This window comes from Motacilla alba, chromosome 19 (assembly GCF_015832195.1).
Source record: "Motacilla alba alba isolate MOTALB_02 chromosome 19, Motacilla_alba_V1.0_pri, whole genome shotgun sequence".
Taxonomy (NCBI): Eukaryota; Metazoa; Chordata; class Aves; order Passeriformes; family Motacillidae; genus Motacilla; species Motacilla alba.
Window position 1 is genome coordinate 7995900 of NC_052034.1, and position 26200 is coordinate 8022099.

Consider the following 26200-nt stretch of genomic DNA (forward strand, 5'->3'; position numbering starts at 1 on the left):
CCTCAACCCCCTCTAATGCCAGCAGATCTGTTTAATCCAAATTTTGAGAAGCTGGTGATCACTAAAGCTTGGCTTGCCAGATTCTTGCAGTCTGTGGTTACTGAATCTCCTCCTTCAGAGATGAGGGAGGCTCAAGATTCCTGTTCCAGACTCAGGGATGCCACAGGACTGCCAGCCTGGAACTGGGACAGGACCTGCTCCAGGTACCACACCAGGGTGCAATGGTCAGGAGTGGCAGGTTCTGGCTTCCACCTCAGGAACTAAAAATGCTCTCTGAACATCTGACAACCGCACACTAACCATCAATGGACAGGGTCCACTTGATAGTAAAGGTCTGTGTTCTCAAGCAGCCACCTCTGACCCAAAGTTCACATTCTCTAGACAAAGCAGGCACCAAATCTGCACTTGGCTCGTCAGGAATCTCCACTGACTGAGGCCCCATCCCTTTCAAGGAGGACACCTCACTCAAGCCCTTTGGCATGGCAAGATTTCAGTATGTCCTGCTTTTGACCTCCCACAGCCTCCAGGGCTGGAGCAGAGGTGTGTGCCAACACCAGCCAGCCTGTGGCTGTGCAAGGAAAGGGTTTTTACTATTGTGTTTGCAGGGCTGCCCCGACCAAGGCAGGAACAAAGCATCTGACTCCATGTTCTCAGAAGGCTAATTTATTACTTTATTATACTATCATATATTAGAGAATACTACACTATACTAAAGAATACAGGAAGGATACTTACTGAATGCTAAAAGATAATAATGAAACTCGTGACTCTTTCCAGAGTCCTGACACAGCTTGGCCCCAGTTGGCCAAAGAGTGAAAACAGCTCACAGCAGAACCCAATGGAACAATCACCTGTGGGTGAACAATCTCCAAACACATTCCACACGAGCACAACACAGGAGAAGCAAATGAGATAAGAATTGTTTCCCTTTTCTCTGGGGCCTCTCTGCTTCCCAGGGGAAAAATCCTGGGCGAAGGAATTTTCTCAGAGAATGTGAATGCCACATTTTACCACGATGGTGACTGAGCACAGGTCACACAGAGATGCTGTGGAGTCTCCACACTGGGGGATATTCCCACACCATCTGGACATAGCCCTGGGAAACCTGCTCCAGGTGACCCAGCTTGACCCACGTGATCTCCAAAGGTCACTTCCCACTCCAACCAACCTGCTTCTGTAAAAACAAGGAGCTGCAGTGGCCTGTGATCCATCAGACCAGATGAGAGATGCTGCTATGCTGGTTTGGGGTGTCCCAGGAGGTCCCATGGCTGCAGAACATCACCTGTGCCACGCAGCACTCCCTAGCTGTGCCCCTCTGCTGACACACACAAAGGGACAGTCCTCATTGGGACCCTGGCTGAAGCAGCTGAGAGGAGACCCAGGAAAGCAAGGAGATGGCTTGAACAGTAAAACTTGTTCAAGAACAAGATAAAATGCCTTACAGACATCCCACAGACATTGCTTACAATCTGCTCTCACCTTACAGGGAGGAAATGCTGGAAAGTGAAGAGCTGGTCAGTGTCCATCATGTGCTTTCATCAAACCTTGAACTCCTGGACTCCCTCCTTTGTCAAACTCAGTGTACCAAGTCCAGAGGTAGGGAGAGGCAGGACACACACCCAGCTCAAGGCACAGGGCTGCCAGGTAGCACTGAGTTCCTGGAGCATCATCTGGTTGGGAAGTCCGGCCATCCCCCACCCACGAGTGATGACACCAGCCAGGTGCCTTTCTCTCTGAACTGCCTGCCTGTCCACGTCCTGCAGCACAGGATGCTCCTAATCTCCTCCCTCCCACACACCATAAGGACCAAGGAGCATCCAGGAATAAACACCACCAAGGAGTCAAAGTCCAACACTGCAGCAGTGCTGCTGCTGTGGCCAGGTGGCTCTGAGAAGGTGGATCTCCATCAAGCTTTTGTGAAGAAAAGCCCAGCCTTTCACACTGAAGACACCATATCAAATAACAGTTCAGGCTGGTGCTTTCAGCAGGATTGCACACTCACTGGCCACAAAGCTGTTTCCCTCTGGCACAACCAGCATCCCACTAGGGACAAGTACATTTCCCCTCACCATTAATTAGGAGCCTGCAAGGATTGAACAGCTCATTCCAAAGCTCTTCCTAGTTGCTTCAGTATGTCCCACCTGCCAAGGTAAGGTGGGAACTTCTGCCCTCAGGCTGTAGAAGATGCCATGTGACAGATGAAGCCCCCAAACAAGACAGAGAGATAAAGGCCAAGACCCTTCCCCAGCTTTCCCCAGACTGACCCAAGTGACAGGGTGGTCAGCAGGAGATGGCTGGCAAGCAAGGGTGACAGCTCTGCAGCAGATTTTATCCTCTGCCTCCCCAGGGCTTGCTCCGATGACACTTCACAAGGGGCCACATCCCCCTGGCACGGCACAGGGTACTGTCCCACTGCACACACAGCAGCAGATTGTCAGCTCTGCAGCCCTGCTCTGCCTGCTCCATCCTGACATTTCAGTAGCTCTGTGGGAGCTATTTTGGTCTCTGCCAAGGGCAGAGCTCTGACACAGGCAGCCAGAGGAAGGGGGAGGCAGTGGGGAGGCAGGAGGAGAAGGCTCCCAGACAATGCACAGATCAGCATCACCAGCCATGTCGTGGGGCCCACTGCCCCACGCTGAACACACAGGCTGTTGACTGAAGGGTGGGTTTGCTTCCAGCCTGCCCCGGGCTGGGGAGTTGGGAAACTCCACACAGCTGTCCTGGAGGAGGACATGGAACCACCCCACACTGGGAAACCTGACCTGCCAACCCCCTTCCACCACGTCCAGCCACAGCAGGACCTGCACATCCCAGCTTGGGCAGGCAGAGGGGGAGCCTGGGTCAGAGCAGGAGCAGCTCAGCAGAGCAGCAGGAGCCTGAACAGCGCTTCAGAGAATCACAGAATCAGGGATGGGTTTGGGCTGGGAGGGACCTTCAAAGATGATCCAGTCCAACCTGCTGCCAAGGGCAGGGATACCTTCTGCTATCCCAGGGTGCCCCGTCCAGCCTGGCCCTGGACACTTCCAGGGATGGGGCAGCCACAGCTCCTCTGGGCAACCTCTGCCAGGGCCTCACCTCCCTCACAGGTAAGAATTTCTTCTTAATTCCTAATCTAATCTCCCCTCTTTTAGATTAAAACTGTTCTCTCTTGTTCTGTTGCTATTTGCATGTCAAAAGTCACTCTCTCCCTCTTTTTTTAAGCCCCCTTTAGTCTGGAAGGGGCTCTGAGCTCTCCCCAGAGCCTTCTCATCTCCAGGCTGAACACCCCCACTCTCCCAGCCTGTCTCCAGAGCAGGAGGGCTCCAGTCCTTTGATCCCTCCACATTTCCCTGTGGAGGACCAGGTCAGAGAGCACATCTCAGCCCCAGGAACATCTCAGCACCAGGAACTGAGCCTAGAACAGCTCAGGGCAGAGGGGCAGCCAGCGTGGGGCTGTCCTCTTCAGCCCTTCTGGGTACAACTTTGCCTGTATGCAAAGCAGGAAGGGATTCTCAATTTCCAGTCATCCTGCAATACTAATTAGGAGCCCCAAGCACGCATGAGGAAGGAAAGTTTTCCAAGTCCCAGGTCCCACCAAGCCACAACTGCTGCATGAAACTCCAGGTGGTGCTTGAGACAGTTCAGAACCTGGTGCCTTCAGGGATCCCAAGTTGGTCTCCTACTGAATTCAAAATTGGAAATAGGAATGCCAATGCTGGGGGATCATGGGATTATGGTCCTCCTGCTAGTGATGGAGCGAGGCAGCAGCAGCATTCCCCACAGCTGAGGTGCCAGAGCAGCTGACTGCAAGAAGACCCCACCAGGGGCTCTGAAAAGCCTGATCACATCACAAGAATTTGGATTTTTCACATGACAAATTACTTAAATCATAAAAGTATGTATTTTTTTTCCATTTTTCTGCTGCTCACAGCTGGTGGGACATCATCCCCAGCTGCTCCATCCATATCAATGACTACCTTCCCACCAGTGGTGGGTTCAGAGGCTGGTCCCAAGGGGAAGCCCTTCATCAGCAAAGTTAATGACTAGTTTCACCTCAGACTGCTGGAAAAAGCAGCTCAGAGCTTCTCTAGAGAGAGAGCAGAAGCTCCCCAGGGCCTCAGGGCTGTGTCCAGCACCCTGCTCAGACCTGGAAATGGAGCTGCAATGGCAAACACTGACAAGCCCTTTTATCAGCATTTTTTTCATGTAAAACTGAACAACAGGGCAAACAAAAAAGAACAAGACGAAGGGTCGAAATGTCACCTCATTTTCTTTTCAATTAAGAGCAAATGTTACACATCCTTCCCCAGCTAAATCTTGAGAGCAGCTCCATTTGCTGTGGCTGCACCACTGCAGAAGAGGAACAGCAGGAACTAAGCAGGATCTTCTTAAAATTCAGAAGAAAATAAGGTGGGTGATGTTCTGCCTACATTCTCCAACTTGCTTTCCCACCAGGCTTCTTTCCTGTAGCACCAGAAGCTATTAAAAGCCCTTGCAGTAGTCTCAAGAGCACAGAATTATCTTCCAGATTGGGAGCTCCAGATTCCTTTTGGTCATGGTGAGATATATAATCCACACATGGTGCCATTACCCACTCTAAGCACTGTCTCTGCAAGAACCCAGATGGATGCCAAGAATAAGGCACTTCTTATAGCTGAGGCATTTTTAAGAGATGTTAACATGCCTTGCATAAACGTGTCCTACTTTCTGACTTGGGCTGAACACACATGAGTCACTCAGCTGCATCCTCCTAAAAGCCCACACCTGTACAGACAAATCCCACCCCCTCTCTCACACACCCAACCTGATCAGGAAGTGGTGTCAAAGACAGGAACATGCTGGTTTTATCATCAAGATTCAAAACTTTTAAGCCCTCAATGGAAAAAAACGTTACTGCACGCCATCACCCAACGCGCTGCGGAGCCAGCTTCCACCAGCACCACAGGAGAGGCTTTTACAGGTGACTCTGAGCTCAGGACAGACCTGGTCCTAAAAACAAGGCATCAGCATGAGGTTTGAATTGCCTTTCATCACAAAACAGTGGGTGGGGTGACAAGGGACACAGAGATTGGTGCTCCTTCCAAGCAGAGGAGCAATGGGGACAATGTTCTCCGCCACACAAGGAGGAGGCTTTGCTGCCCTCAGGGAGCAGATGCAGCATCTGACTGGCTCTGCTGCTCCTCCCACAGAAAAGAGGAGCCTTTCAAGTCCTGACACTGCCACCTCTCCTCAAAGCCTTCTCACCAGGCTAAAAAGGACAAGAAAGGAAAGGGCTGGCAGAGGTCACACCTGCTGTGGTTCTTCACCAGGGCTTTGGCCAGCAGAACTTTGGAACTTCAGCCTTGTTTCTTCAGCAAAAAGCTTCAAAGAGAACACCTGTCACTCAGAACAGCAGCTCCCTGCAGTGAGAAGAGCAGGCAGCATCACAGCCTGTTCAAAAAGCCAAAGGCAAAGGCAGCACAGCAAAACCCTTTCCAGCCAGTCTGCCCCTGCTCTGCTTTCAACCCAGAAACTTTTTAGGAGAAACCTGTGGGTTTTTATCCTCTGACTAACTGAAGTAACCACAGATACAAACTGCACTGTCTTCTCATCTCTGCTTTTTTGCTCTAGATAAATGCTAATGCAGCTATTCTGCCTCAGCTGCCCTCAGAGCTCCAGAGACTCCTCAGGGTCAGCTCCTTCTTGAACTCAGGGGCTCCTTACCTGAGGTTAAGGTCCTCCTTCTCCTGAGCCTTTGTATGACCAATCTTTTAAGGCTTCCCTTAACTTCAGAGACTAAAGACCAATAATTGTTGGTTCTGGAAACAGTGAACTGGAAACCCTTTGACACAACCTGTCCACCTGTAATATCCAACTGATTATTGCAAGTTTTAAAATATGGATGCAACTCAAAACCTTTTCACATTGCAATAAAAAGTCAAACAGTGTTCAAACCATTGCCCACAGGCAGGGAATGAGGGATGGTTTCATGTCATGGCACTAGAGAAAGGCTGGAACTGACACAGGCTCACTCTGGTGTGTGGGAATGTCAGGATTTGGTTATTTTCCATCATAACTTTCCCCTGAAGCTGTTCCCTTCATGACTACGGTTTGAAGGGCAGAGGAAAAAGTTTCAAATCTGGTACCAGGTCAGATGGAGCTTGGAGCACCCTGGGAGGGGTGAAGGTGTCCCTTCCCATGGCAGGGGGTGGAACAGGATGAGCTTTTAAGGTCCCTTCCAACCCAAACCACTCTGTGATATGATGATTCTGTGATACCCACCACTTTTGACCAGACCCAAGAGGAAAAGGCCTCCATCAGGTTCAGACTGGACCATGGAGGTGACAGCTACAGGAAACCAAAACAGCAGCCCTTGGGTTATGGGAAATGGCACAAACACCCTCGTGCACACTCACACATTCAGTGGCCAACCTGGAGATGGTGTCCATCAAAACAGACAAAAACAGCACCAAGGGCATTTCACAGATCAGTACATTCATGGACCTAGAGTGGTCTGGATTGGAGGCAACCATAAAAGCTCCTCTTGTTCCACCCCCTGCCATGGCAGGCACACCTTCCACTATCCCAAGCTGCTCCAAGCCCTGTCCAGCCTGGCCTGGGACACTTCCAGGGATGAGGCAACCACAGCTGCTCTGGGCACCCTGTGCCAGGGCCTCCCCACCCTCACAGAGAAGAATTTCTCTCCAGTATCTGCAGTGCTGCTACCTGAGGGTTACTTCCAGCCCTGACCACCATAGCAATGATGGATCACTCTTATTAAAAGTGCACAGGGTTTGTAGGAGGCTGCTAAGGAAGGGTATCTGCACAAGATGGTCTTCAGCTGCACACACATCAGTATTTACAGATCAGAAGCCAAGTCCTGACCTGCTGGATTCTATACCACTTGATTAATTATTTACCTCAAAGCTAATTAATCATCCATTAACTCTTGGTGAGCTCTTCTACCAGTAGGGCACGTTCATGGAGTGATTCAATAAATGCTTCCACCTTTAAAGCTTCATATGATTAAGAAGAAAAATCTTCTGTGAGAGAGCCCCAGACATCTGAGAGGCCATGTCCCAGTTGCCTTTCACCTTCTTTACTGGACAATTCTTTGGCCTTGCTCTGATCCTGTTATCCATGCCATGATGCTCAGTGCCTCTCCAGACAGTACTTTTTTTTAGTTGCATCCAAAGCAACTCTTTTATTTGCATTTTTGCTAATAAACTGATAACTTGATTAGGAAAACACAGTTCTGCTCCACCTCTGTGGGGCCTGGAAGCTCATTAACAGTGCTGAGAGATAACAGGCTTAAACTATTAAGCAGGCTCTGCTGGCATTAGAAACAATTTCAAGATTTGTTGTCTGCTCTCAAAAAACATTTCTCTGTGACAGACCCCAGGGACTGAGGCAGGATCAGCAGAAAGGGCTCTGGGGACACAGGAAGGGACATGCCACCACAAGGGAAGTGACAGGGCCATTATCAAGCCACACTGTCCTTTGAGAGTGTTTGGCCCTGGTGTTGCCCAGCCAGAGCTTTCGTAGCCATCACGCCCAAAACATCCATAATGCATCCCAATTCCCCAGCCATGGAATCACAGAATCAATTAGGCTGGAAAAGCCCTCTGAGATGATGAAGTCCAACCCTTCCCCCAGCACTGCAAAGGCCCCTACTACTAACCTATGTCCACAAGTGCCACACCCACACATCTGTTAAATCCATCCAGGAATGGGGACTTCACCAGTGTTGGAACCCAGGACTCTCCTCTGGGTGCCCTGGATGGCCAGAGCCGCTGGCAGGGGGCTCTGAGACCCTGGCATGCAGCCAAAGACACACGTGGGGTTTTGATCTTAGCCCATGGAGCAAGTTACTAACTCTGTATGAAGAATTACAAGCCACACACACAAGTTTAGATAGCATAGTAGAAGTAGTCACGAAGTGAAAGGAAGGATTTCTGAGTGCTGTACAGGGGGGTTTAAGCCTTGTACGCAGGGGTCCAAGTTTTGTACATGGGGGTCAGGGGTTCTAAGATGGAGGGACTTGGGTGTGCCCTGTCCTCTTTCTTTCTCCTTCCCAGCCTCCATGTCTTTGGTGATGTTGGCACTCACAGATTGGTTTAGAGTAGAAAGTCACCATTCAATAGAGATAGTAGGCATTGGGGAAAAGGCATAAACATGTAGTACGTAATATATGATATAAAAGATGGCACCAGCCCCTGGGAGGGCAGTGTGCCTTTGTCTGAGCTGCTGAATGGGCCACAGCAGCTCAGGAGAAGAATCTTTTAGATAACCAACAATAAACTACCTTGAGAACAGACAACAGAAGACTGCTGAGTCTTTCTTTGAAGGCACGGGGTGGAGGAGAGACTTTTCCATCTTTCGGGGTCACCCCAATCCGGGGGTGAAACCCCACACACCAGTGCCCTGCACAGCCTGTGCCAAGGCTGGACAGCCCTTTCCATGATGAAATTTTCCTCAACAGCCAATCTAAATATCCCCTAGTGCAACCTGAAGCTGTTTCCTCTTGTCCTGTCACTTGTTCCATGGGAGCAGAGCCCACCTGGCTGCACCTTCCTGTCAGGGAGTTGTGGAGAGTGAGAAGGTCCCTCCTAAGCTGTGGCCTGTCACTGTCCCTAACACAGTGCAGACTGAAGTGACACACTAATTTCTTTGTCCCTATCAGCCAGCATCTGCAAACATCTCCTGTTCGGGCTGCTGAGACCGGAGTATCAACCCAAACCCCATCTCTCGTGTCTCAGTCACAAGCCAGGATTTATGGTAACACCTCCCCAGCCCACGTGTCCTCATGTCACCGTCTCCAGAGGAGACTGGTCCAAACACAGCACATCATCACCAACTGGAGGGGAACTGGAGCGTGCTAACAACATGACACGTCCCTGAAAGGGCAGCCCAGCGCTCCACTGATGCAGGAATTGCATCCACAAGCCAGCTACGTTAGGTAGAAGGTCTCAGGTGTGAGAAAAATCATTCAGCATCACCACAGCCCATGAATCCAGCCCCATCCCCAGGCCAGGATATCCCTTTTGGGGCAGCCTCAGCAGGCTGACAGTCCCAGCTAAGCAGTGGAGGGTGTGGGCAGCTCTGGGGTGCAGGCTCATGGCTCCATCCCACCCTGTGCTCATGGAGCTCTGGAGCATCTGCAACACACTGGTGAGCACCCACAGATCACAGGCAGGGGATCCCAGCACTGATAATTCCGCAGCAAATTGCCAGGGAAGAAGCCAAGTGACATATCAGGGGGACTTTCTGCTCCTACTGAATGATCCAGCTCATAAGCAGCAGTGTCCCACTGGAATGGCAGCACTTTTCCATGATATTTCACTTTCCAGTTGCTCCCCATATCTATTATTTACACCTGCCTGCTAAATTCACTTGGAAATACCTCAGGGTCCTTTCTCACAGCTCTGCTCTAGTTGAAGGACCAAAATCCAGCACTAGAACCCACAGAATCACCACCCAAGGAGGAGGGGGCTGCTGCTTGGTGCTGTGGTAGGCATCCCAGTGATGGTGGCCACACAAACTCTGGGTCCCTTCCCTCCAGCCAGCACCCACCCAAGGGGGTCCCAGCACAGCAGGGATGCAGGAGCCACAGCCCAGCCATGCAGACAGCAGCTCTGTCCTGGGACTGGCTACCTGACAGGTTAAATCTTCCCCTGGACAACGGGGAAGCACTCTGCTCCTGATGGGAACAGCTCCTCTCCTGCGCTCCTCACTGCCTGCGGGAAGCTTGGCCATGTCCTTGGAGGCTCCAACCAGCACAGAAATGAGACAGGCACTGGCAGATGCAAGACAGCTCCAGCATGGCTGCTGAAACACTGCTGCTCCCAGCTGTGCAGGGACTGGGGAGGAGCTCCTGCCACAGGGAAAGCTGGGGGGACTGGAGCAAACTGGAATTGCAAAGAGAGGGTTTGAGGAATGGACTATGGAGGGACAGGGAATCAGTTGGTCGTGTCCAAATTGCTGCAGTGAGTGGCTCAGTGGCAAGAGGAAACGGGAACAAGAGGTGCCCCCCAAGGTCTGTGCTAGGACCAGAACTCGTTCAAACCTCCATCAGGACACAGGCTGTGGATCAAGCAAACCCCCAGCAAGTTTGTGAATGGTACCGAGCTGAGAGATGGAAAGGGAAGGGAAGGGAAGGGAAGGGAAGGGAAGGGAAGGGAAGGGAAGGGAAGGGAAGGGAAGGGAAGGGAAGGGAAGGGAAGGGAAGGGAAGGGAAGGGAAGGGAAGGGAAGGGAAGGGAAGGGAAGGGAAGGGAAGGGAAGGGAAGGGAAGGGAAGGGAAGGGAAGGGAAGGGATCCAGAGGGACCTGGACAGGCTGGAGCAGTGGGTCCATGGGAACCCCATGAGGTTCAACCAGGCCTGGCAAGGTTAAGGACCTGGATCAGGACAATCCCTGGTGCCAGCCCAGACTAGGGGGTGAATAGAGATGGATGGATAGAGAGGGAGGATGGATGGATGGATGGATGGATGGATGGGTGGATGGATGATGGATGGACAGATGGATGGATGATGGATGGATGGATAGGGAGGATGGATGGATGAAGGATGGATGGATGGATGGATGGATGGATGGATGGATGGATAGAGAGGGATGGATGGATGGATGGGTGGATGGATGGATGGATGATGGATGGATGGATGGATGGATGGATGGATGGATGGATGGAGAGCAGCTCTGTGGAGATGGACTTTCTAGCTGGAGTCCCATTTGCCAAAAGAGATTTGGGACATCAGTGACCTCTGTGCAGTCCTTCAGTTCCCAAAGGCTGACATTAATTCTTGGAAACAGAGCTCAGAGTTTCACATTGCAGCTTATTGATTCAAGCTGTGGAAAACAAGAACAAAAACCTCAGATGCTGACTCAACCCTTTCCTAATTTTCTGGAATTTTTTTCAACTCTGGCCAATAAAACACTTTGCAGCAGGTATGACAGAACAAGCAAGGATGCAGAAGGATGGATGGAGGAATGGAGGGCATGCTGTGCTCTCTAAAAGAGGAGAAATTTAGATTACATATTAGGAAGAAATTCTTCTCTGTGAGGCTGCTGAGGCCCTGGCACAGGGTGCCCAGAGCAGCTGGGGCTGCCCCGTCCCTGGCAGTGCCCAAGGCCAGGCTGGACAGGGCTTGGAGCAGCCTGGGACAGTGGAAAGTGTGCCTGCCATGGCAGGGGGTGGAACAAGATTAGCCCTTAAGTCCCTTCCAACCAAAACCATTCTGCAAATCCATGATTTCATGGACTTCCAAACCCAGTACTATGGGAGCTGCTGGCACTTGCAGCAGGGGAGCTGCAGGGGTGTTCTCTGTCAGAAGACCCTCACCAGGAGCTGCCCGTTTGCAGGGCACAGCCAGTGCCAAAGGGCTGCAGAACAGTCTGGACAAAGCTGAGACCATCAGTGACAGTGCCTCAGATAAAGGCTACAAACAATGCCCAACAGCAGCTGTGAGCAACAAATGAGAACATGTGAGAGAAAAAGCCCTGCAGACCCTGAGGCCAGTGCAGAAGGAGAGGCTGGAGGTGCTGCAGGCACCAGAACAGAGCTTTTCCCTGCGGCCCATGATGAAAACCATGGTGAGGCAGGATGTCCCCCTGCAGGCATGGAGGATGCCACACTAGAGCATGTGAACGTGGCCATAAGGAAGCTGTGACTTCACAGAGAGCCTAAGCTGGAGCGGGCTCTCTCTTGTTTGCAGACTGAAGCTCTAACTGTGGCCCTAGCACCCAGAACCATTGCCCACTCACACCACCCCCAGCCCTTGCCATTCAAGACTTCCAAAGTACCCACACAAGCTGTAATTAACCCCAAACTCTCTGAGCAAACAGCCTCAGCCTCACCAGGACCTGAGATAAGCTAGGGAGTGTTCACACACATTGGGGAAGAAGGCAGGAGACAGACACTGGTCTGGGCTGAGGAATGGGCATCAAGCCAACCCCTAAGTCCTCCCACTCCTTCAGTCCCTCTGCCAACAGCTCAAGCTGGGCAGAGGGGAGGGGGACAACCCAGGAGACAGCAAAGGAGCCTGACAAGGGAAAACAAAAATAAATCCCAAGTCCTGACTGAGCTTTTGGGCAGCTCATGACACCAAATACAGCCCAACTCAGGAAACTGAGCAGAAACTTCTGCCCGGGGAGGTGGCGGAGTCACCACCCCTGGATGAGTTTAAACAAAGCCTGGATGTGGCACTGGGTGCCAGGGTTTAGTTGAGGTGTTGGGGCTGGGTTGGACTCGATGATCTTGAAGGTCTCTTCCAACCCAGTCATTCTGTGAATTCTGTGAATTCTGTGAAACAGGAGGTCCAAGTGGTACTCAAGAATGTCCCACAGATGCCCAGGCCATGTGTTTTGTGTGGGTGGCCAGGTTGGTGAACACCAGTGTGCCCAGCTCTGCCAGTGGGATTCCAAGCCCTTGGATGGCAGGCAGGCAGCTCTGGGCAGGCAGCAGGGATCAGCCTGCAGGACTGGGCTGGCAGCTGCCAGAGCAGCAACCGCTCCAGATCAGCAGCTCCCAGGCACTTCCAGGAGGCAGAGCCCTTCCAGCCAGCTCTCTGCAGGGTTTCCAGTAACAGCAAATGGGCAGCAGTGCCCCCACGGTGATTAATCATCTTCCTGGGATGCAGGGAATCGTTATTTCCCACCCCTGAGTGCAGCTGGTGCTGCACCCACGCCACGGCAGCCTCGCAGCTGGCGGCACCCTCGGATCAGCCTCGGTGCAGGAGGGGGCAGCGGGCAGAGACCCTGGGAGAGTGGGCTGGAGACTCATGCAGAATGTGGGTGGTGCTGTGAGGCTATAAAACACAGGAATTTGTGGGGAGTTCAAGGGGAAATGGGAGATATTTGCTGTCTGAATGTTTTCTCCTAACACAAGCGCCGAAAGGATTTAGAACGACAGTCAAACACTTGGTTACTGCAGTGATTTTGTCAAACATACAGCAGCACTGAGTGAACTGCCTCTAAAAAGGAACAGGATTATCATGGAATCATTTAGGTTGGAGCAATCCTCCCAGATCATGGAGTTGACCCAGCACTGCCACCACTAACCATATCCCCAAGAGCCACATCCACCCATCTGTTAAATCCCTCCAGGGATGGTGACTCCACCATTGCCCTTCACAGCCTATTCCATTGCCTGACCACAATTTCTGTGAATAAATTTTCTTCCATCTTCCTACATCCTTTCAGGGAGTTTAGAGGGCAAGAAGGTCCTTCCTGAACCTCTTTTTCTCCAGGCTCAGGGCTGTTTTTAGCACAGGCTAGAACACTGGATGCAGAACCACATGCTGCACAGCACCACAGCCATGCCATGGGCCAGCACCACTGGACATCCTATTGCAGGTGTCTTTGTTTTGCCAGTATTCAGCAGGAAAAAGGTCCCACCTATCTCAGGAACACTCCAGAAGCACTGTTGGTTTGGCCTGAGCTCAAAGCAGCTGTAACTCCTCTCCTGAAGGAGCCAGTCAGCTCACAGAGTGGTGGGGAGGGCAGGGGACAGCAGGGCAGGACAGATGTGCACAGTGCCAGGGCTGCCCTGGGCTGAGGCACAACAGCTCATTTCACCAGTTCTGCCAATTCCCAGCCTGACCCCCTCAGATACTGGTCACTCTGAGCTGGTTTTGTGAGGAGTTCTGCTCTGCACTGAGCAGTCAGGGATGGGACTGGCACCCGTTGTCACCCTGATGTCAGACCCACTCTCCAGATGGGCTCATCTCGTGGCTGCCCAGGACTCTCAGGGCTTCAGGAGTGTCTTGGAGCTGGTCACATCACCATCCAACCTGTTCTCCCAGCAGGCCCACTGTTCTCCAGTGTCCCACTGGGTGTCCTGGCTGTCCACCCCTCAATTCCTCTTCCAGTTTCTCCTCATCAGTTGATGTTGGCAAACCATGGGCAGCCAAACTGACCACAGCACCTGCAGCCTCCATACCAGAGGACCCCACCACCAGTCCAGAAAACCCTCATTTCCAGACATGACACAACTCAAGGGGTCAGAGGAGCCATTTCTGGCAGGCTCCAGCCCTGTCCAACATGAGGTCTCCCACGCTGCAGCCATGGTCTACTCTCCTTGGCTCATGGCCACCCACCTCACCAGCCCAGGCAAAAGTGCCCCTGCACGCACCCAGCAATGTCCCCTGCCTCCACCAGACCCACCTGTGCTCCTCTGTGCTCCTGCAAACCCACTGTGAGAGCTCCCAGGCTCCTTCAGCACTCAGATTTCCTGCTCTGGCTTCCACTTCCTCAGACTGCTTGCCTGAACTCTCCATTTTTAATTGACTTCTTCTCCCTCTCCTCCCACCTGAAGCACAGCCACACGCACCTCCTTGCCACACGTGAGTACAGTCACCCAGGGGGACACACAGCCACTGCCTTTCCAAATCCAAATGGATTTTCATCAATAATTCCTCCTCTAGCTACTCCCAGCGGTTTCCCACTCACTATCCCTGACTCTTTCCCCTCTCAATAATTTAGTTGTAGCTTTGTAGAGTCATTTCTTGGTATGTGCCCATAGCAGGAGCTCCTGGTGCCCCCACAGTGGGAGCTCCACGGGTGATGCTGAGGTCCCAGAGATCCCAGGACTCCTGGCCACCCTCCTCCTCCTGCCTGTGCTGCTGCCCAGCTCCACTGACCAGATCCTGCTGCTCCTGCTCTCAGCATGCCTAGAAAGCACCAGTCTCCCACACGTCAGAATAATCTCAGGAAAGAGTAAAAGGATTTAGGGCTTGCTCAGCTCAGCCCTCCTAAACCCATTTCTGCAGATAAGGGATTATCCCCAGTGCCAGCACCAAGACAACGGCCATTCAGCAGGAGAAGGCAGAGCTCCAGCTGCAAAAGGAACACTGCTGGGCTGCAGGGGGTTTGCTGCTGAGCACCCTCCCCACCTTGGGGTCCCTGCCCGTCTCTGCCCGCACAGGCAGCCTCCCCAGGAAGCCACACAGCAGGGTGACATGGCCCAGCCAGGGGTGTCAGTGCTGTGCCAGCCGTGGTGACACAGCTGCACAGGGCAGGGCTGGCCTCCTCACCTCGTGGATGCTGGGCTGCCACTGCTGATCCTGCTGTTTGCCTCTCCCAGCACTTTCCAGAGCAGCCCCGTATTTCTGGTCTTCACCCTCTGATCTTCAGGCCTCCCTTAACATCTCCCCCCACCCTGACAATGCCAAACCTGAGAGCCAAAAGCATGAGGAATCCCAGTCATGCCCATGGCACGAGCAGGACTAAAGGGTGGGGAGGGGATGGGGGGATCCTGGATGCTGGAAGAAGATGAAACTCAACCACAGACCAGTGTCTGTGACAACCAAGAGCTGTGCCACTGATGCCACCAATGCCACCCAGCATCCCACCCGCTGGGGACAATGCCACAGCCCAGCTCACTGCCCACCAGAGCCGGGCTCCTGGCTGCTACACAGGGGTCTCTGGCTCTCCTTCCCTTGGTATACAGGGCCCAGCTGGGAACCACTCCAAATCCAGCAGGAAGAGGCAAGGAGAGCCTGAGGACACCATGTGCCACAGGCAGCCCCCAGCCCACTGCATCCAGCGACGGCTGGGAGAGCCCTGGGCTGGAGCTGAGCTCTGCCAGTCCCGACAGCAAGGGGCACAGCTGCCATTTCCCTCACATTCTGGCTCCTTTCTCTCCTTCCTCTCTCTTTCTAACCTCCCTGGATGCAAAGACTCAGGAGAGGGCCAACAGACTCCCTGTGCAGCCAGCTCAGCTCACCCACCCAGCCACGCGGATCCCAGCCAGGGCTCAGGGAGCAGCCAGGGCTGGAAACCACCCCGGGAGCGGGACCAAAGTCACACACACACAGGATGAACCAGCAGAGAGAGACAAGGGTGCCACAGGCTCAGGGCAGAGATGGCCTTGTGTCCCCTCACCTCCAGGGCTCCTGGCCTCCCACTCCATCCCAGCACGCAGAACAGGGACCCGGGGCACTGTGACACTGCTGCTGGTCACACAGAGCCAAGGAGCCACAGGGCCCTCCTGCACTGAGACGGGAGCAGCAGCACCTCAGGCAGCAGAGATGGGCTCCTGCTCCACGGTCACCTCCTCACTGCCCACCACACAACAGGCTCTGGGGTGCAACAGGGAGTGCTGCCCAGAGGACATAAAGCTTTCCAGCAGCAGCAGCAACACAGGTTCCAGGAGTGCCACTAACCTGTCAGGCTAAATACAGCCCAAAATAATTACAGAACAGCTGATTTTGATTATTTTTAACATGTTGCCATGAATCAGACTCCAGTTAATTGATATTAAGTGCACGCAGTGTGTGATCACCCAGTGCTGCTCAGGGTGATGGAGTGGACAATGGGTGCTGGTGATCATGGAGCAGGAGAACTGCACGGGGAAAGGGAATATCACCTGGGACAACACATTCAGGGGAAACAAAAGAAAAAGCCACAGGGGCACAGGAAGAGAGGACAGAGATGTCCCAAGTAGCCTCACTGCAGCGTTGGGATGATGCATAGAAAGTCCATTGTTGGAAAAATCCCAGCTTTACAGAGACAGGGCAACTGAGAGTGCTGACTTAGGAAGGCCATGGAATAGAGATGACACTGTTGAGAGATTGAACTAGAAACATGTTTCAACAAGTCTCAAAAATGGCCTTGCAAAAAGACCAGATATTTTATAGAATTAGAACCGTGAAAGACACATTGCAGCAAGACCACATGGGGTTAAAATATAGGTGACTGGTGCTAGAAGTACTAGCAGCATTGTGTGGCAAAAGCTAATAGGCTGAAAAACACTTATAAGATATTGTAACCAGGAAATAGGTTGGCTTCTGATAGAATGGTGTTGAGTTTTACAACTCTTATGTCTCACACTTCAACAAGACTGATAATGGAATAAAATCTCCAGGACTTTTCACCCAACTGCTGGTTGGTGTTTCTTGAGCTTTTCAGGCTGGGTTGCCCTTCACTTTCTCTGTGGAAGTTGGGATCTGTCTGTGTGGGGTGGGCTGGGGTTCCCTGTGTTTGGGTGGTGGGTGCTGTGTCCTTGAGGGACATGGACAGAGCGAGGGCTGGCAGGTCATGGTGACATGGCCATGCGTCAGCCTGTGGACACAGCTGTCCTGGGAGTCATCAGTCAGCCTTCCCCATGGTCTCTGGGAAAAAGATGGCAAAATGCCACCCTTCAGCCCCAAACCAGCCCCCAGTTCCTCCTGGCACTGGTCCAGTGGGTGCCATGGGGTGCAGGCAGAACAGGGGGGAGCGTGGGCGTGGGAATGCTCAGCCATGGTGCCAGGGATGCCTGGGCTGTGAGTTTAGGAATGCTCAGGCTGTGGTGCCAGGGATGCCTAGGCCATGAGTTCAGGGATGCTCATGCCATGGGTGCCAGGGATGCTCAGGTCATGGAAGCAGGAATGCTCATGCCATGGGTGCCAGGGATGCTCAGGTCATGGAAGCAGGAATGCTCATGCTGTTCCTCACCTTCCCTTTGCCACCACCTGCCTGAGGCTCCCGCAGCCACGTCGTGCCCAGCGTGGTGGCACCCACTGCCAGCCCCTGGGTGCTGCCCACAGGAATTGGACACGTGGACTGTTGGAAAAATCTCATACCCTGGGGTACCCAGCTCTTTAAAACCAGAGCTGGGGCAGGTGCTGGGGGTCTGGGAAGGCTGGGGTTGTGCAAAGCCTACACAAAACACCTGAGCTGCTGTGCTGCCCTGCCAGGATGAAGCCAGAAGGGCAAACAACTCTTTAAGCAAAATATATTTGTTCCTGGGCTGACATTGGTATGTAAATCGATTGTAAACAGACTCAGGCTGGAAATGAGAAGATCACTGGAGGGTATGTCCTAGAGTGGCCCTTCAACAAGGATTACAGGCAGGAAAAACAAAACTCCTCCAAGATGGAGTTGGAGCAGTGTCTGCAAGTGTGACAAAGTATCTGTGTGACACAGGGACAGGACAAAGCCACCTGAGGCAACCCAAGCACAGTGTGGCACTGCCAGAAGGGCCACGGGCAGCATTAGCACCACACTGCTAGGGATGGCCAGGCCAGGTGAGGAACTGGAGACAGTTTGGGAGATCCTGGACCCCCCCAGTGGGCAGAGGAACCTCCCTCCCTGCACCAGACACCCCTGCAGTCTCCACATCACACACCAGCCACAGCTGCACCGACCATGGGTGAAAAGAGGCTGGGAACACATTCCCTTGGGACCTGCCTGGAGGAGGGGAAGCAGGAGGCAAAGAGGCAGGATGCTGAGAGCCACAGGGCAGGTGGCACCTGTTCTCACTGTCCCCTTGAGTGCCTGCTCTGCTGCCACACCATGCCCTGCTGAGGCTGCAGGTGGGGAGCATGACACCCACAGCTGCACTGCTGCGTCCTCCAGCCTCAGTGCCACTCCAGGAGCTGTGGGAGGCAACCAGAATCATCCAGCCTCCCTGGGTGCTCACGATTCAATGTCCATCAAAGCCACTCCACATCCTGACAGCCAGCTAGGCCAAGGGCAAAGTCCTGCATCCGGGTCAGGGCAATCCCCAGGACAGCACAGACTGGGGGAAGGCAGGAGAGATGGAGGGATGGATGGATGGATGGATGGATGGATGGATGGATGGATGGATGATGGATGGATGGATGGATGGATGGATGGATGGATGGATGGATGGATGGATGGATGATGGAGGGATGGATGGATGGATGGATGGATGGATGGATGGATGGATGGATGATGGAGGGATGGATGGATGGATGGATGGATGATGGAGGGATGGATGGATGATGGATGGATGATGGATGGATGATGGATGGATGGATGGATGGATGGATAGACAGATGGATGGATGGATGGATGGATGGATGGAGGGATGATGGATGGATGGATAGATGGATGGATGATGGATGGATGGATGGATGGATGATGAATGGATGATGGATGGATGGATGGATGGATGGATGGATGGATGGATGGATGGATGATGGATGGATGGATGGATGGATGATGGATGGATGGATGGATGATGGATGGATGGATGGATGGATGATGAATGGATGATGGATGGATGGATGGATGGATGGATGATGGATGGATGGATGGATGGATGGATGGATGGATGATGAATGGATGATGGATGGATGGATGGATGGATGGATGGATGATGGATGGATGGATGGATGGATGGATGATGGATGGATGGATGGATGCATGATGGATGGATGACGGATGGATGGATAGATGGATGGATGGATGGATGATGGATGGATGATGGATGATGGATGGATGATGGATGGATGGATAGACAGATGGATGGATGGATGGATGGATGGATGGATGGATGGATGGATGGATGATGGATGGATGGATGATGGATAGATGGATGATGGATAGATGGATGATGGATAGATGGATGATAGATGGATGGATGGAGGGATGGATGGATGGATGGATGATGGATGGATGGATGCATAGCAGGGATGGATGGATGGATGGATGCAGAGAAGGGCTGGAGGATTCTGGGGAGTCGCAAATGGACCTTGACCTAGCCTTGGGCACTGGCAGCACAGAAGCCAAGTGTCTCCTGGGCTCACCCTCAGCAGTGAGGGCAGCAGGGGAGGGAGGGGATGCTCCCCCTCTGCTCTGAGACACCCTGGAGCTGCCTCCAGCTCTGGGGTCCCAGCACAGGACAATGGTGTTGAACTGAGGGTGGAATCAGGTTGGACATGGGGGGAAAATGTCAGACCAAGAGGGGCTGGCACACGTTGCCCAGAGCAGCTGTGTTTTCCCCATCCCTCAAAGTGTTTAAGGCCAGATTGGACCAGGCTTGGAGCAACCTGGTCTAGTGGAAGGTGTCCTTGCCCACAGCAGGGGGTTGGAATGAGAAGAGCTTTAAGGTCCCTTCCAGTCCAAGCCACTCTGTGAATGTATCCCTGCTTCAGGCCAGACTGCCTGGGCAGGGGCAGCTCCCAGCTGCACTAAGGCTGCAGATGAAGGGTGAGAGCAGAAGATTAACAAGGGGGATATGTTGATTTTTTTCTGTGTCCAGGACATGCCCAGATACCTTTTCTCGGATCCCTTGCTCTGCTGGGGCTACACTTGCTTCACCTTCAAAATCTGATGAAGTCTGGGCTGTCTCTGATTTCCCACTGGAGGGAAGCTGGGAGAGGATGAAGGAGCAAAGAGAAGACAGGAGAACAAAGTCACCTTCAATTCTCCTTTCCACTGCTGCTCCCAAAGGAGTATCACAGCCCTGAGCCTGCAGCCTCCAACACAGCCCTACTGCAGCTCCTGGTCTTCAAGGAAACCTCCTCCCTGCCCTGGTGGGACCAGGCACCAGGGCAAAGTAGTCCCAGAAAACCACTGCATGGTGGTAAATGGAGCTGGGAGGGCACAGAAAGCCATGTCTGAGGGGGCAGCTCCAGCAGGAGCCAGCCCCAGCTTTGTTCCTCCAGCAGCACCAGAGCAGCAGCTCCTTGGAGCACACCGGGCTTCCTGCTGGGACACTCTCCCAAAGGACCTGCTGAGACGTGAAGTTGTGCTTACAGGAGAGCACAGAGGCAGTTTAGAGGGGTCCAGCCAGCACCTCAGCACCCAGACAGCTCCAAACTGTTTTGTTTTTTTTTACACAGGCCAGTGCTACCTCAACAGCATCAGAGAGAAGGGAGCAGCTACAGCTTGTCTCTTTGCCTACCTGACACATCCCTCCACCAGAAAATGGTCTGCTAGGAACAGGAGCCACTTTCCAAAGAACTCCCAGCAGCCAGAAAGACTGAACAAAGTCACCTGTGCCCTGGGGTTGAACACCACCACCCTGAGCCTGCACAGATAAAAAGATGAAGCTGGAAGTCAAGCTCCCATGGAAGTGAACCTTCCCTTCTGTGCTGGTGCAGCTGCAATGGACCTGCTTCCAGGTCTGAAATATTTACTGGTTCTCCCAAAGCCTGCAGAGATGGGCTGAACTGACAGGCTGAGAGACACAACTTGGGATCTGAAGACTTCTGTTCCCAGAGGCAATTCATTGAGCAAACAGCTGTGTTACATAACTGCAGTGCTGGAGAGACAGGAGCACGGCCACTGGAGGGATGCCCTGCTCAGAGAAGAGGAATGGCACACAACACCTCCTGACCACTCCAGGAAAACAACAAGTATGATTTCACTGCTTGCTGGCTGGAATTCACTCAAAGCCACCTCCTCTGGGATGTGGCCTGGACCATGGACCAAGCAGGAGCAGCTGATTGCAGCGCCAGGAGCAACAACAGCCACAGCACCCACCGGGAAGGATTTTAGGGATGGGTTTACTGTAACTCAAATCTGGAGTAGCACAGTGATGGCCCCAACCCAAGGAGGAACACAGCCCCTCAGCTTTTCCAAGGCCACCCAGTCCCACCATGACACTGCCCAGCTGGGTGTGGAGACATTCCTGTGCCCCTGCAGCCAGAGCCGACCCTGCCGGAGCCGCGGGCTGTCACCTCACTGTCTCAGTGGCAAAGCCAGCCAGCTCCCCACCCACTGGGCTCCAAAATAAGCCCAGGCAGCAGTGGCAAGGCAGATCAAAAACAGTCTGTGCAGCCAGAAGAGGGATCAGCAGGAAGGGAGGGATGAGCCCCTCCATGAGACACAGATCCTGCACCTCCACATGCCAGGCAGGTGGGCAAACCCAGGTCTTGCACAGACACTGGACCTCCACCTGCTCCTGCAAACAAAGAACACCAAGGGACTGCATCTGCCTGAGCACAGCCACTCAAAAAGCAGATTCCAGTGGGATTGTGCCCCTGGAGTTCCTCTCTTCTGTTACTGACCCCGAGAAAGCAGCTATTCACCAGCAGCCACTACACACCTCTCCATCCATCCTTCCAACAGCAATGCCAACCACTGCCCATACATTTCCCAGACTACCAGCCCAGCTCTGTTCCAGTCTAAAGCCCCAGCCCAAAGCCCTCCAGCTCCAGGAGGGACTTGCTGGTGGTGTTCAAGGAGTTTGTATCTCTGACGGAGAAGCTACACCCACACCAAACCGAGCTGCACAGCACATGTGCCTCCAGACAAGGATGAGAAGTCCGTGACATTCTCTCATTTCCTGGAGGAACATTTCCCCTCATCTTGCAGTGAGGGCTCCACATGATGCTGAAGTACTTGGAGATCACTAAGAAATAAGCAAGGTGCTGTTCCAGAGGGGGTGAGCAGCATCCTGAATCCCTGCAGGGAGTAACATCTTGCCCCGATGGCCATCCCAGGTGTCACTCCTTGCCCTGTTAAACAGCAAACCCCAGTGAGCACATCCCAAAATTAGCCTCTCACAACCTACATTTTAGTGTCCTTTGGCTCCATCCCCCTGCCATGCCTCATGGGAACTTGTTTCTGAATTTCCAAATTAATTTTAATAAATTCACAGCCCTGGGTTACAAATTTGCATAATGAGCAGGTTCTCTGTGGGCTCAGGAACACAGGAGGGTGGGGGTGAGGCTGCCAGCCCAGACAATGACCTGGCAGAGCATGTTCAGAGGTGGCCACCAAAATGGTCCAAGGGCTGGGACAAGGGGCAGTGGGGTCAGATTTGGCACGGGGAAGAAATGTCAGACTGTGAGGGTGGTGAGGGGCTGACAAAGGCTGCCCAGAGAAGTTGTGGCTGCCCCATCCCTGGAAGTGTTCAAGGGCACATTGGACTTAGAGGGCTTAGAGCAAGTGGTCCACTGGTCTAGATTTAAGGTGTCCCTGCCCATGGCAGGGATGTGGAACTGGATGATCTCTGAAGGTCCCTTCCAACTCAAAGTACTCTGTGATTCTGAGTCTGTCCACTGCTGAGCCCAGCCACACCTCCTGAACACACCACAATGCCACAAATCACTGATTTCAGATTAATGTGTGGCTCCTCTCTTCCTGTCCAAACAATTCTTGATGTGACAAACTGAATTCTCTACAATACCAAGGCAAAGTAACGCTGTAAAACAAAACCAGAAGCATTTCCAATGCCCTGGATGCTTCTGGGAAGTCACGGGAATGTCACCACATCTTATTCACCGCAGATCTCAGACTTTTAAATAGATTATCATGCTTTTAGGCCATGAGTGCCCTTTGCAGCCCCAAGTGGACCCCATGCCACTGCAGCAGCCAGCTGCAGCCTGCTCTTCTCTGAACACTCCCAGACAGGAACAGTGCTGCATCTCTCCAAGAGCCTGGAGGATGATTGAGCAATAGCCTGAGACATGTGAACTCCCTTGAGAAAATCCCTGGATTCCAGGCTTGGCCAAGGAAATTTTAGCTGAGGAGCAGCTGCCAGGAGAGGGGAGCCTGAGACAATTTAGGAAGAGCCATTCCTTTCAAGTAATTACAAAATCTCCTGATTTGACATAGGGCTGAATGCAGGGCAATGTGTGTGGAGGCACCCTCCTGGGACCTCCAGGCACAATTCCACAAGCAGACATGGAATTGCACTGGGTAAATGAGAAATGGTTGGGAAGAGGGCAGATGAGCAGAGAGAGACCTGGTCCCAGCTTTCCAGCCTCTATAACTTGGAGCACTGGGAGCAGTGCTCAGCCCATGGAAGCAACACCTTTGCCAAAATGAGGGCTGCAGTGGCCTGGAGCCATCCTGCAGGGTCAGACCTGCAGCATCCAACACCCCTGTGACACCAGCACGACGATGGAGGCGGGCAAAGGGGACCCACCTGGGCTCAGTGTTACCTGAAGGTGGAGCCTGGGGCAGCAGAGCTGCTCCAGGGCTGCCCCTCAGCAGGTGAGCCTGGGCAGGCTCCAGCCCCACCCTGCAGAGCTCAGCCCTGCTCTCCCTACACAGCTCAGCCCTCAGATCCACCCATTTCACAGTAAGGGCTTTGCAGACACTGAAGCTGGAAAGCCTCTGCTGACCTCACCACCCCACAGCCAGCTCCTCTGGCTCCCCTGGGAACAGGGGACCACAGCACGCACAGTTCTAGCTCTGCCAGATCCCCCAGACACCCAAATGTTGCCATCCTTTGGGTGCTCGAATCCCTAACTCCAGCTCCTGGCAGCACACCTTTTCTCTGGAAGACAAGGCTGGTGAAGAAAGAGGTCTGGAAAGGATAGACTCTTTGACCAGCCAGCAAAAAATTGTCCCCAGGACAGAGATGCAAGGTCCCAGCTGCCCACCTCTGGCTCAAAGAGGAGCTGTAACATTTCTGGGCTCAAGCAGGTGACACTTGGTCTGTTCTGCCTTATCCACTCCTTGGGACTTTCCCAGCCAGCCCAGGGCAAGGCAACAGCCAACCACCACAAAAACAGCCACCTGCTCTTCCCAGCCTCCACGCTGCCCCATCCTTGCAGGAATCCCCTCACTGGACTCTCACCACCTCTTCCAGGTGCTAAAGCCACCAGGCCAGCCCAAGCCCTCCCTCACCACCCAGCTGTGGCCACCTGCAGACCCAGGGGACTGTGCCTGGCCCAGCCAGCCCACAGGGAAGCCAGGTGTCCACAGGACCCACAGGACCCACGGGGCTCAGAGCTCACTCACTTTCATCAGGGTTGGGGGAAGCCAGAATGGCGCTGTGCTTCCTTTTCACTTCTTCCACATTCTCCGAAATTTTATCAATGAAGCCTCGAATTTCTTCCACCTGTGAAGTGAGACAAGAAGACAGGTGGTTTGTGACAGACCTGGACTCTTGGAATGGGATCATTATACCCTATTCCAAAGCAAGCACGACACGTCTGAACCACAGCAAACACCCTCCTGGATAAATATTTTGCAGTTTGGAACTATAGCACCACTGTGGAATCAGACCTCCTCCATCCCACCAGCCAGCTCTGAGTCACAGCAGTGTAATACAGACTGTATGTCCTGTATTCTTTGTGATACACTGAGAAACTTCTGGGATTTATATAAATCAGCAGCAGATTGATTCCCAGACTCTGTGCCACTGGCAGAGCGCTGCTGAGACTGCACAAGCCAGGCTGGTAGTAGCTCAGACCCCATGGCTCCTTGCTCCATAAAAGGCTCCAGAAATGCCCAATTTGATCCTCAGCCCCCATTCCAGGGAGGCCATATTTTCCACAAGATCCATTCTAGCATTCTCCCTGCACTTCTGTGCTACAGGAAGACACCAGCATCGCCCAAGAGGGGAAACCTCTCCCGTGTTCTCTGCCTGCCAGGCTGCTCACCCTCTAACTCAGTCTTCTCCTCCGGCTCACACCACTCCTTTGCTCATCTTCCTCCACCTGCACATCAGATTTATCCCAGTTCCCACTCCATTGCCTGCACAGATCCATTTTAACACCCCCCACACACATGCCATGCTAAGGGTGTGCTAAAAATCCGCAAGCAGATCTTACAGCCACCCACATGCCAGAAGACAACCTCTTGTTTGGGAACGGGAGGCACAAAATTAAATCAATCCCATGCAGAGACTGCTGCTCTGCAGAGGTGCTCTGGGGAAAGGCCTGGGAGCCGTGTGCGAGGCTTCCCTGCTCCCATGGCCTGGGCAACAGACTGCCTGGGTTCTGGAGGAGCAGGGGGAGCAGGGAAACATCCATAGGGCAGCACAGCCTCAGGTCTGCAGGGAAGCCAGGTTCCTGATGTTCAGCCCTCAGCACAACCCTGAGCATCAGCTGAGCAGCACCAGCCAGGGCAGGACCTTCATCCCATCCCCAGTGGCCACAGGAAGCCTGGACCTTCCACAACCCGCCCTGGTGCCAGCAGAAAGGTCTGAACCAGCTTCACAGCCACACTGGAGGAACAAACCTCTCACCTGCTCAAAGAACTCATCCATGAAACGATCCCGGTCCACACTGACGGTGACTTCATCGTCATCATCACTGTCCTTGGCCTGCAACAACACAGAGAGAGAGAGGGAGGCATCAACGAGGGCTTCCTGCAGAGTTCACAGCCCTATTTCAGAGCTCCTGTGGGGAATCTTCCCCCTCTCCTGTGCTAAGCTGCTCCAAGGAGCTGGGGCAAACAGTAGCCAGAGTGTGGAACACCCCGGGCACTGCCACTCCAAGCCCCCAGGACTCTGGGAGAGCAGAGAACAGACACACCCAGCAGCGAGGGATGGCCAAACCACCACGGCAGCCAGCACCCCACGGCACAACATGGGACACAGCTAAGGACACCCCACATCCAAGGAGTGGGAGCTTCCAGGGCACCCTCAGACCTGCGTGAGCACACCAGCTCTGCAAGGAGCAGGAACTGGAAACAGCACAGATTCCACCACGGGAAACACCAGGGTGCTGGAATGGGAAAGCATGAGGCACGTCACGATGGGAAACACGAGGAATGTTGGACTGGGAAAGCACGAGGGATGATGCCATGGGAAACACAAGGAATGCTGAG

General features: G+C 53.2%; 1 protein-coding gene across 2 annotated transcripts in view; it reads right to left on the bottom strand.

The window, feature by feature from the left end:
- Window positions 1–26200, bottom strand: part of STX1A (syntaxin 1A) — a 77491-nt gene that overhangs the window by 35125 nt on the left and 16166 nt on the right. For both annotated transcript variants that reach the window (XR_005259416.1, XM_038157894.1), the window contains exons 2-3: window positions 25617–25694; window positions 24386–24485 (exon numbers count right to left, since the gene is read on the bottom strand). Coding sequence is in view for 1 of the 2 variants with exons in the window: in XM_038157894.1 (XP_038013822.1) it covers window positions 24386–24485; window positions 25617–25694 (178 nt within the window). In the remaining variant the exon portion in view is untranslated. The remainder of the gene's footprint in view (window positions 1–24385; window positions 24486–25616; window positions 25695–26200) is intronic.